General features: G+C 43.9%; 1 protein-coding gene across 1 annotated transcript in view; it reads right to left on the bottom strand.

Annotated features, from left to right (window-relative positions):
- HIP1 (huntingtin interacting protein 1) overlaps window positions 1–11,590 on the bottom strand; it is an 82,413-nt gene extending 70,823 nt beyond the window's left edge. Inside the window, exon 1 of the mRNA XM_056865072.1 lies at window positions 11,414–11,590. Coding sequence (XP_056721050.1) covers window positions 11,414–11,590 — 177 coding nt within the window. The remainder of the gene's footprint in view (window positions 1–11,413) is intronic.
- Window positions 11,591–12,217: the final 627 nt, after the last annotated feature.

The raw sequence follows: 12,217 nt of genomic DNA, 5'->3' as shown, positions 1-12,217 counted from the left end.
GACTTATGGAGAGCCCTTATGGGGTTTTCAAGGCAAGGTACTAACAGAGATGGTTTGCCATTGCCTTCCTCTGCATAGCAACCCTGGTATTCCTTGGTGGTCTCCCATCCAAATACTAACCACGGCTGACCTTGCTTAGCTTCCGTGAAGAGACTGGGCTAGCCTGGGCCATCCAAGTCAGGGCCAGGGGATCAGCAGCAATCATCTATTGCCTTCTACTGGTGAGAAGCAGAACCACACAGCTAGACTGAAGGAAGTCTCAGGACAGCCAGGACCCTTATGCTGAGAGCGCCTACACCCCAAGAGACTCCTTCTAGAACTGAACACAAGTTCACTCAAATCATTATGGCCTACGGACAGTCATTCAGTAATGAGCACTATGGGAAACTGAACACACTGCAGAGGCACCAAGAATATTCTAAGAGACAGGAAATGATGCGATTAGCTAAACTGCATATAAGGTTCACTTTGATCCAGTTGTCCTCTGCAGGGCAAATGACAAAAAGGATGCTTTCAGAAGCAGATTGCACTGGGTGCCTGCCAGTCATCTGGAACTGGAAAAGGCCAGGGTGACTCTCTAAACAGGGGCCTCTAACTACCCACTCAAGTCATATGCTACTGAAAGACAGATAATGGGGGAAATATTTCAAATTCCCGAGTGCCCAACTTAAATACTGGTAACCAGCATCAGATTTTTAGTTACAGTCCTCCACAAAGGATGGAGTAGTTCAAATTCCACAGCACCAGATTCCATTTTTCACACCATCTGAACCTTTGCAGCCCTACAGTGATTCTTTTGCTAACTCAAGAAGCAGAGTTAGGCTTCAACTGCAAGAAAGGCACTTGAGGGGTCATGCTTTGCCACGTTTTATCTCTGCCCTCCTCCCTCTATGGGTCAGGAGTAGTGGCATGCACCAGTTCTTTTAGCTGCCCCTGGGTTTCAGAAGCCTGCATGATTTGGGGGAAATTGACAGAAAGTCTAGAGAGTCTGAATCTCCCTTGTAAAATCTCTCCTTCATCAGAAGAAATATAAACACATCGCTGGCAAGATGAGACACAATCAACAGCTCACTGAAAAGAAGGCATTTTTTTGTGATCTGAAGCACACTAAGCTCTACAGAGAACTTCACATGGACACAAACTCCCCTGAACACTGTGTATGTGAAGGCTGCCACAACAATGATGGGCCTGTGGCAGCCCTTGCTTGAACAGACCCCTCAAAGTACACCAGAGCCCTAGGTATTAGGCTGGCTGTTTCATTAGCCAAATTAACTGTATCCTAATTTCTTCAAGTAATCACCTTAATCTTCCCTAGATGAGGACATAATGTCTCAGCCAAGGACCTCTCAAGGACCTTCCTTCTTAGAAAACAGGTCCTTTTGGCACTAATACTCAGATATTATCAGAATATTATTTCTGCTAGTCACCACTAGGACAGTATCAACCTGAAAAGCTAAGTAATTTTGTACCGATTCCAAACACTTTGGGTTTCCTACACTCTGAATCGTAAGAATCATGTTGAAACAACTCCTGCTAAGAAATAACAATGCTGGATTTGGGAGATCTAGATTTAAATCCTCACTTTGGCCACAAAGCAAACTGGGTAACCTGGGTCCCATCTTTCTCTCCCAGTCCAACCTACCTCACGGAGTTGTGGTGATCAATAAAAGAATAGGACATCCCATCAATGCACACCTCCCTGAGGTCTTTGGAGGGCAAGGCAGAGAGATAAGAAGAATGAACAAATGAGGGCACATAATGGATCCATGGCTCTGGACCAGAAATAAAAATTCCAGGCACCTAGATGTCTTGAGCTGCTTGCTTTGGCACACTCACACCCCTTCTTTGCCCACAACTAGCTTCTTGCTAAGGAGCCAGACAAAGGGATACCACCACAAAATAAGCGAGAGAGACAGATTTGACCTCTATGTAGCCTTAAAACATGAGAAAACAACCTCTGGCTCATTCAACAAGTTGATTCTATTCACCAATATACACTTTCGAAACAAGCACCAGCAATTAACAATACAATGACCGTCTGTAAAGCACAGCTCATACAGTCTTAAAGCTGAACACACCCAATTATAATTTTTCTTCCTTATAAGTGTATATTGGTGAATAGAATCAACTTGTTGATGAGCCAGAGCATTGTTATTTCCTTGTAGCATTATTCAACGCATAGGCAATTGTGCTTTGTATACAAAGCCTTAAAACATGACCCACAACTTGCCTACATCACTATCAGTCCAGTTGTAACTTTGGACATTGTGGAACTTGTTCCGGACAACATCAGGTACCACATGGAGTCACAACAAGAAGTTTTGCTCTGAATTAGTGTCCTCAGGCCATCAGCTGACTGAACACTTATAAGCGAGCCTAACTACTATTCCAACAAGATGCCTCTTGTTCCTGCATCTAATGAACGGACTCTAGTCCGTGAACTATTATGCTAGAATTAAGATGTGTGGGTCTTTAAGGTACCGCAAGTCTCTTTAAGATGCAACTGCATATGCAGTAAAGCCTGGCCAGCGTGAATCCCAAATACTAAAAACCTGTCTCATTAAGAACCAACCTGACAGTGTGCCAGTAACCTCAATGCTACTCTGTCTTCTTCATTGTGACCAACAAGGTTTATAGACAATGAAACCACTCAGTTTAAGCAGCTACACCACTCAAGGTGATGATCCCCAGAGGCCAAAAACTAAGCATCCACAAGCTGCCTATTGTGATACAGTGCTTACCGGTACTTACTTTCTCAGAACAGAGAATTTTACAAGTCACACTTCTCAGTGTTTTCCAGCCACTTAGGCCAGGCATGCACATTCTAGACAATGCAAAGCCACTTACGTCAAATTAAAGAGAACTTTTAAAACAAGTTGCTCTCCTAACCCCACTGATTTTTGTTTACTGTAAATTGCCTCGTTTCTGTATTGTAAATATTTAATCTGCCATCATCTGCTATGCTAGAACTGATAGCTGCCGACACCAGCTGCCAGAATAATGGGGCTATTCGCACAGCAGTTTACAGATCAGGCTTTCAGAGTTGCAGTCTTGCCACAAAGGAATTAGGTCATCCTGCAACAGCAAGCGCCAGGCTGTGAAATCCACATATTAGAAAGGCACCCCTAGGGACAGAATATGAGAAACCACCATAGGGTTGACACTACTGACCCCAAATGAGAATCTCTGCTGCCTTTCCACTATGTTATAAAGCAGATGCCATCTCTTCTTATACCTCCACCCAACATCATTATAGCCCATGTTGTCAAGTCTCCAGGGTCTCAGGTACAGAAAGTTTTTTTTCCAGCATCTGCTACGGTACTTCAAAATATCCCAGCTTCAGTAACTAAGTAAAGGTAACTGGAAATGCCAGGGACTGAACCCGAGAAATTCTGCAAGCAAAGCAAGCTCTCTGCCACTGAGCCACAGCCCTCCCCTTTCATTCCTTGAATGGTTGATTGTCTCATATCAAGTTTAGAAAGGGAGATTTCCTATTACTGTTTTGTTGAGTGGTCTGTGATTTTGTGGGCTTTGAATTTTACATAATGATATCTGCCCTGTGCATCTCATCACCCTTTGGTCCTATGGTTCAAAAATCTTTGCTCCATAATCTCATTTATATATAACCCCGTCTAGTATCTGAAAACTAAGCTCTAGTCCATGAAAGTGTATGCAAGAATAAAATTTTAATCTTTAAGGTGCTACAGAACTCCTCTTTAGTTGAGCTTAACAAGAGATCCTTTCCTGCAGCCAAAGCCCATTATCTAAGGCTTCTGTTCTAGACCACTGGCGAAGACCATGCTAATCGCTTGCCTCTCTCAGTTCTGGAGCAAGCAGAGCTTCAGGTTTAACTCCCTACCCTTGGTTCTCATGCCTCCTTCCCATACATCCCTTTGTTGTCACAGAGCTGTAGCTTTCTGCCTATATTGCACCAATTTAAGGATGTTCTAAAATAATACAGAAGAAGCCCCATGGCGCAGAGTGATAAGCTGCAGTACTGCAGTCAAAGCTCTGCTCAGGACCTGAGTTAAATCACCTCGGAAGTCATTTTCAGGTAGCTGGCTCAAGGGTGACTCAGCCTTCCATCCTTCTGAGAACCCAGCTTGCGGGGGGTAAAGTGTAGACAACTGGGGAAGGCAATGGCAAACCACCACATAAACATAGTCTGCCTAGTAAATGTCATGATGTGACATCACGCCATGGGTCAGTAATGACCCAGTGCTTGCAAAGGGGACTACCTTTACCTTTTAAAAATGGTACAGAGTGCCAAGTTAAGGCGGGCTGAGCACTCCAGGCACTTTGTTCTGTCAGCTGGCATTGGGTCTGAATCGTTAAGTAACTGCTAGACAAGAGGCAAGACAAGAAACTCTTTTGGGTCCATTGTAGACTAATCTAAAATAAACTGGGGTTAGTGATACAAATACAGTTAAAAATTTTACTTCTCAACACACCTTGTTAAAAGGACATCGTGTTTGATGCCTCTGAAGCCCATCCTCTCTGCTATACTTTGGATTTTAACATTTTCTGAAAAGGCTGCATATAATTTCTGCATCTTTGGGAACTGAATTCTTCACCTTCCAGTTGCCAAAGGCAGTAACAGATGCAGAACAAAATGCATGCCTGTTGTTAATTGCATAAGTAGAGTTATTCACCTCAGGGGGAGATTTTATGCTCATGCATCAGCAAACACATCCCTCCAGTTACCTGATGCTGGGGCGTAACAAAGAGGAGTATCCTCATCCTCTTGGGAGCTTCCCTGGCTAGTCATTGCTTCAGACAGAATACAGAGACAGATGGACTACTGAGCTGACCCAGAAGGCAGTTTATATTTACCAAGCAGACTTGCACCTCATCATCTCTAGGATTAAAGTGCTTTGCTTAGCCCGTTGCCATAACTGTTAATGAAACAAGAAAGTCAGAGATTGTAGGGCAAGCATTTCCCACCACCTCAACTGCAGGCATTTCAGATCTCATCCTGAAGACAGACACCTCCACAGGGTGAGGCAGGGTGGCCAATCCCACACCAGCTAAAATAAAAGCTGACATGTCTAGCTTTCCCATGTCATCACTTGCCAGTGAAAAAAATCTATTTGTCTTTTTTGTCTTCGCTGGTCTCAACGTGATTCTTTAAATAGCTGTTCAGAACAAATATAGCTGCAGCACTTTTGAGAGAACCTTATTTCCTGTGTACAAATCTAGCTTCTCAGCAAAACTGGTGGAAGACCAGTTTCAACAGGGAATAAAGAACAGGTGGCTTAGGGGGTTAAGGCTTTTAAGTAAGTTAGTGCTGCTTAATCTGTTGGTAGCCTCTGAAGCACAGACTTTTCAAAGAAAACACAAGGTAAGACCTAGAAAGAGAATTTGCACATTAGGAAATCTTTTTTCCAAGGCCTTCCCAAGATAGCCAGTACTGACTGCCTAATATGTATGTCAGTCAGAGGTCAGTTTGAGGAGCAGGCTTGTCCCTAATGATTTATATCAGTGATGGAGAACCTTTTAGAGACCGAGTGCCCAAACTGCAACCCAAAACCCATTTATCGCCAAGTGCCAATGCGGCAATTTAACCTGAATACTGAGGTTTTAGTTTAGAAAAAACAACTCATACGTTAACATCTTTTGCCTTTAAAAGAAAAACACAATAACAGAGCTTTCAATGATACAAACAACTTTTTATTGAAAGGTAAAAGTTTGCATTTGGCATGCTTTTGAACAATTAATGTGATTTTTGCTGTTGTGTGCATGCTGATAATTTGTCCACCCTTGGCTCACCCTTGCTGCAACACATGCAGCACTCAGGTCATCTGTTAGTCTGTTTCTGGTGTCAGATTTGATATAATTCAAAGCTGAAAACAGCTGCTCACAAGCATAAGATGATCCAAACAAAGAAAGGAAAGCAATCCCAAGTGCTTTCATTGACTTAAAATTATTTGGCAGAGAATTCCACACTTTAAGGATTTCATTTTCAGAACTAACTGTGCTATCCTTTGTCATCCCTTCTATCTTCTCAAGTGTTTCACGCAGGTCATAGAATTTATTTTTCCAGATAGAGTTTCTTGAAATTCTATTAGCTCCATTTCCAGATTTTCTAAATCTAACCAGTGTAGGCAGGAAAGATCAAGTTCTTCAAATTTGGCTTTATCTGGAGAAGTAAGAAAACACAGGGTTGTCTCCATCTTACAGAACTGTAAAAATCTGTTGCTAAAATTCACCTGTGCAGCTGCTACAATACTAGAAAATTCCTTGTAGATTTCCTGATGGCTTGTAGGATTGTCTGCAAATGTAGAATATTCTAAATGCATTTTTAGTTTTGGAAAATATTTCAGCTGCCCACTTTCAAGGTCTCTTTCAGAAACCTGCAGTTTTCTCTCAAATGTTTTGATATCACAAAACATCCTTTCTGCTGTTTTCCCTACGCCTTGTAGTTGTTTGTTCAGTACATTGAAGTGTTGTGTAAAATCTGTAAAAAACATGACGTTGATAAGCCAGGCCATACCAGTGAGCTGTGGATATTTCTGCCCTTTTTCATTCATAAACAGCCTAATTTCATCCAAGCAGGCTACAAATCTCTCCAGGACTCGTCCTCTGCTCAGCCACCGGACATTATTGTACATAAGTAGACAATTATACTGTGCCTGAACCTCCTCAAGAAGTGCTTCAAACTGTCGACAATTCAGAGCACGAGCCATGATGTAATTCACCATTTTTGTGACATCTTTGAGGACATCATCAATTTTTTTGCTGCTGCCCCTGGCACAAAGAGCTTCTTGATGTATAATGCAATAGAACTGAATGACTTGATGTTTTGTTTCTTTAACAAAGAATTGTAGGAAACCAGATGCTGCCCCCACCATAGAAGGTGCCCCATCACTAGTAATTGAAACCACTTTTTCTGGTCTTATGTCTTGTGACAAAAAAGCCTCCATCACAGCATTGTAGATATCTATCCCTTGTGTTCTTTTAGGCACCTGAAGCTTCATGGACCTTTGTCTATCAAGGTCAGTACTGTCTACTCACTGCAAAGCAGGTGTTCTACCGTTGAACCATGTCCCCCACCCCCAGCTCCTCAAGTACTTCTGAATTCCATAGATTTCAAGGGGAGAAAAGTATTTTCTTCTATTTAGCTCTCAGACTGAAACCAAGAGAACTAAAGGCCAAACCACACATTAGGTTGAAGATCCATTACTAGAGCTCCACATGGTTTTTTCACCCTAAAATGCAGCCATAGGGACAGACCACACTGGGCTGGGAGGATATTAACTTTCTTCATTTTCCCAATTAAAAATGTCCTCCCCAACTGGGTGGCTATTGTTCCTGGTAGACAAATCTTTTTCTGTCTTCTTTCCTTGCTAGGAGATAATTGTACCTGGTGTGGAGGATTCAGCTGAGAAGTTAGTACCTTGTTGTCTCTGTAAAGGGCCTTTTTAAAACAGCTGCACCCTGGGACCAAGTTCAGAATTAGATATATAGGTGAGTCAGCACGGCGCTTAAAATTCTGTAAGGGGAAAAAAAACAATGTTGATGTTTGAAAAGGCAGTTGGAATGGGGTGAAGAGAGTCAGTTGGATGGTAAGGGATGATGAGAAGCTGACAGAGTAAGCAGGGATAAAAAGAAAAAAGGCAGAGCAATCAATGTGGTAACACCTACCTAGGAAAGCAGAATGGAAGAAACTGAAGACGGGCGGGGGCCCCAAACTGAAGACGGGCGGGGGCCCCAAACTGAAGACGGGTGGGCCGACAAACAGCTGAGCTGCGGGGGGGGGGGGGGCGTGGCAAGGTGCTGGGCCACAGCCTCCCCATCCAAACTGAAGACGGGCGGGGGCTCAGCTGAGAGAGAGGGAGGGGCTTGCCCTGGGTGCAAGGAGAGGGAGGGCGCCAGCGCAGGCTTGGAGAGCATGGGCTTGGGGAGAAGGAGCACCGCACCACGGCAACACGGCACAGCCCTAGGCAGACACGACGGCTCCGCGCGTGACCACAGAGAGGGCTCGGGGTGCCGCTTGCGGCACGCGTGCCATACATTCGCCAACACGGATTTATATACTAGCTTCAGTAAGGTACAAACACCTTAGTAGAAGGGCCATGCGTGCAAGCATGCATATGCACAGATATCTACAAACAGCAACATTACAGCTCCGCTACAAGCAGTTTGTTTAGCATGTTCTACTTGCTAGACTGGCCTGCCTCTCATCTTCATACAGCTACAGAGAGACAGCAGCCACACCATTGCATGGTTGTAAACAGTAAATGGGAGCCAGCATGGTGTAGTGCTTAAGAATGGCAGACTCTAATCTGGAGAACCGGGTTCAATTCCCCACTCCTCCACATGAAGGATGCTGGGTGACCTTGGGCCAGTCACAGCTCTCTCAGAACTCTCTCAGCCCATGCAGAGTTAGGCAATGGCAAACCACTTCTGAACGTCTCTTGCCTTGAAAACCATAAGGGATCTCCATAAGTCAGCTGTGACTTGACGTCACTTTCCACCACCAAGCTTTCGTGGCCATGACCTGGATAGGTTGGTTGAAAGAAAATGCAATTAAACAATAAATTATATTTATTACAAAGCGCTATGCATATATTAAAAACAAGCCCTTATGGGTCTGTCTTTCTGGGTTGATAATGATATGCACATATTGAATGTAATGCCAGCCCATTCAAGAAAGAATAATTAAATTGCATTCCTTGGATGTGTGCTTTTATAATTCAGACATAGTTTAGTAACATTCTGGTAGCATAGTCCACTTGGAATACATCTTACCCGAGCTGATACAAAATCATTGTATTTGTTAATATAAGTTTCTGTGTGCATAATATGTTGTATTAAACCACTGGGGGGGGAAACGTGTTTGGTATGTGGTTTTAGATTATCAACCTTGTATTTGTTGTCATAAGGGCTTGTTTTTAATATATGCACAGCGCTTTGTAATGAATATAATTCATTGTTTAATTGCATTTTCTTTCAACCAACCTTTTGGGAACCCAACTTTGTTTGGTCATTTTCCCCTCTGTTTTGTCCTGACCTGGATAGCCCAGGCCAGTCTGATCTCGTCAGATCTCAGAAGGGTCGACCCTGGCAAGTATTTGGATGGGAGGCCTCCAACGAATACCAGGGTTGTGACACGGAGGCAGGAAATGGCAAACCATCTCTGAACATTTCTTGCCATGAAAACCCAACGGGCTCACCATATGTCAGCTGTGACTTGATGGGACACACATACACATGCACTCAAACAGTAAATGCTGCCTGCTGGGCCGAGCCAAGCCGAACATATTCATCTCTTGCTCTCGTCATCTGAATTACTGTGAGTCAAGAGGTGGTGCTGAAGGCAGCCAATCACGAATCATTTCTTTACAAACAAAGTTAATATTTATCTGTGCTCCACTGGCTACCTGAACATTTTATAAGTTTATAAATGCTTTCGCCAGGGTAGGAGGTAAAGTGGGTACAAGTCCTGGCTTTCAGGGTAGGGACTGAAGAGGCAGATGATGCAGCAACCTTGATGAAACTTACTGGATCTGGTAATCAAAGAAGGCTGACAAACAGCCTACTAACAGTATGAATACCAAAGGGCTACATAAGATAAACTAGCAGAACTTTAATACAATACAAATAGTTTTAAAAATGTCAATAAAACCAAATGCATTTCGGCCACAAGGCCTTCCTCAGTGGTTCAGATTCATAACATACACCCCATAATTTTAAATTATTTAAAATACAAAGTACAACATCACTGACCAAGCTTTAAAATACTTAGAAGAGGTAGGGCCAGTTCATTAATCCAAATATTTCCCTCTTCAACACTGGAATAAATTAGGGCCATCCACAAATTTTTCAGATTGCTGTTGTTAATGGTGCAAATAACACTATAAGCAAGGTCAAAGAGAATCATGGCTCTGTGGTGTGTATATCCACAATCAGGAAGCAAACTACAATGAAACAAGTTTTAATGCTGAAGTCACTCCAGTGGCCTCCCTCTGCATTCATCTGCCCATAAGCATACAAGCAACAGGAGCAGGTGCTGAAAGATTCTCTCAATATAAGGACAGATAATAATCCACACTATTCTCCTAAAAAATGCTTGGTGTTAGCTATGCGTTTTCCTACGCATACTTTAAGATATTTTTATCTCCCTCTTCAAGCTATTTGTGTACTGACAGAAATATATTAAGCGGCAGTGCAGTGGTTAGACTGTCAGAAAAAAGAAGCACTTAACACTTCCTACAATCACAAATAAATAATTTAGTGATGCTGTTTTCTAGGCAATTTATGGTCCAGTTATTTTAATTTATTCGTTTTAATTGCGGCAGTCTCTCCATTTTAGTTTCGTGTGTTTTAAAAAGGATGGTTGTAGTAGTTGTCAATTTTGTTTGGAAAGAAGCCTCATGGAGAGAATCAGCAGGATAGAAATACAGTATCAATTTATTTATTTAAAGTATTTAAATGAAGTTTTCATCCCGTACTCTTCCTCCAAGGAGCTCAGGACCAACTGTTACCGCACTAGGTATTCCCAGCGATGTATTAAGAGCTTGAAAATGTTATAAAAAATACTGTTCGCACTTTGGCCCCTTTAGCTGTGAAGACGTCTTCCAACCATAGTCGTGGCATCCAAAAACCCTTTTAAAGCGATGTTTTTTATAACATTTCCAAACTCTTGATACATCGCTGGGAATACCTAGTGCGGTAACAGCCACATATGGTCCTCACCACCTCCACTTTACCTACAACTATTTTAGTGAGTTATAGAAACAAGTTTACTTACTTTTCTATTATTACTATTAACAATTTTCAAAACTGTTTAGACGCTTCTGCGGAAGTCAGGTGATGGGTCCCTTTTTAAGGTGGGTGGAGGGTCAAAAGGGTATTTTTGCTTTGTTGAATTTTATAACTTTGCATACTTATAATTGACACTCTTTCGTATTTTCTGTTTAATTTTTTTGTTGTTATTGTATTTGTTTATTTTGTTTTATATTATAACAATAAAAAAATTACAAAAAGCTAAAATATATATTTTTAAAGTTAATGTTTGATTTGTATACCTATTTTATATACCTATATGCCCTGGGCGACGTCAAAAAGGCGCCGCGAGTGGGAAAAGCTGAAGAAGCCCTGAGCGACACAACAACCCTGTAAGGTAGGTTAGGCTGAGAACACGTGACTGACCCCAAGGTCACCAACGACCTTCAGGGGGAGGGAGGGATCGGGTCCTGATCCAAAGGGGGAATCAGAGCCTCCCCCTCCCCCTCCCCCTCCCCCACCGCCTTCCAAACTCAGTTGCTGAACGGGCATCTTCTGGAATGCGGGGAGGGGGGCGGAAGAGGAAAACGCGCCTACGTCACCACGCGTCGCTCCCCCTCAGCGTCTCCCCTCCCCCTCCCTAAGTCCCCTCAGAAGTTTCCTCAGGCGCCGCCCCCTCCCGTACCTGCCCCCTCTCGAACGCCTCTCTCTCGGCGGCGTCCACCAAGCCCGTCCCACCGACAGCGGCAACGGCTCCTCCTCCGGCTGGGACCGAAGCCGGCCCGGAGAGACCGCGGCGGCTCAATAAGCCTTTAGACAGCGGATTCGGGACGTGCCTGACAGAGCCCCCCGACCGCTCCATAGCCACCGCAGGCTGTGAGGGCGCCTCGCGCGAGGGCGACGCGGTTCTCACCGCCCGTTGGCCCGCGCTGGCTGTCGCTCACGCGGGCAGAGCCGCTATTGGACAGACGGACTGGAGGAGGAGGAGGAGGAGGAGGGGTTTCAAGCCCCGCCCCCGGCGGACTCGTCCCGCCACCGAATCACTAATTATTCTTTGCGCCCATTGGCCGATGGCGGGAGTCGCTCGCCGCTATTGGGCAGACGAGCTGCCCTTGTTGAATGAGGGCCTTTAAACCTTTATTGCTCCTCCCCCTTTTCCCGCTGGAAAGAACTTTAGGCACGCCCCCTAGTGTAGCCACGCCCACAGAAGGGAAAAGGGAAATGTTTGACTCCCCTGGAGAGCATGTTTGGTGGTGGAAAATGTCGTGGAGGCACACAGGCCATTTGTGCATGGGAGGGTTCGCCTTGGATTCGCCGCTCTTTAGATGCCCATTTTCCCCACCCAAATTCAATATAGTTTTGCTGCTGCAAGAATTGTAATAGCTAAAGTTTGGAAGCAAGTGAATAAACCTTCAATTCGTGACTGGAGGGAGAAACTATGGATGTATATGAGGATGGCCAAATTAACAGAATTCCTACATGGAAAAGA

The sequence above is a fragment of the Euleptes europaea genome, chromosome 19, assembly GCF_029931775.1.
Source record: "Euleptes europaea isolate rEulEur1 chromosome 19, rEulEur1.hap1, whole genome shotgun sequence".
Lineage (NCBI taxonomy): Eukaryota > Metazoa > Chordata > Lepidosauria > Squamata > Sphaerodactylidae > Euleptes > Euleptes europaea.
Note: the sequence above shows the minus strand (reverse complement) of the source record. Positions and strands in the feature narration are given on the sequence as shown.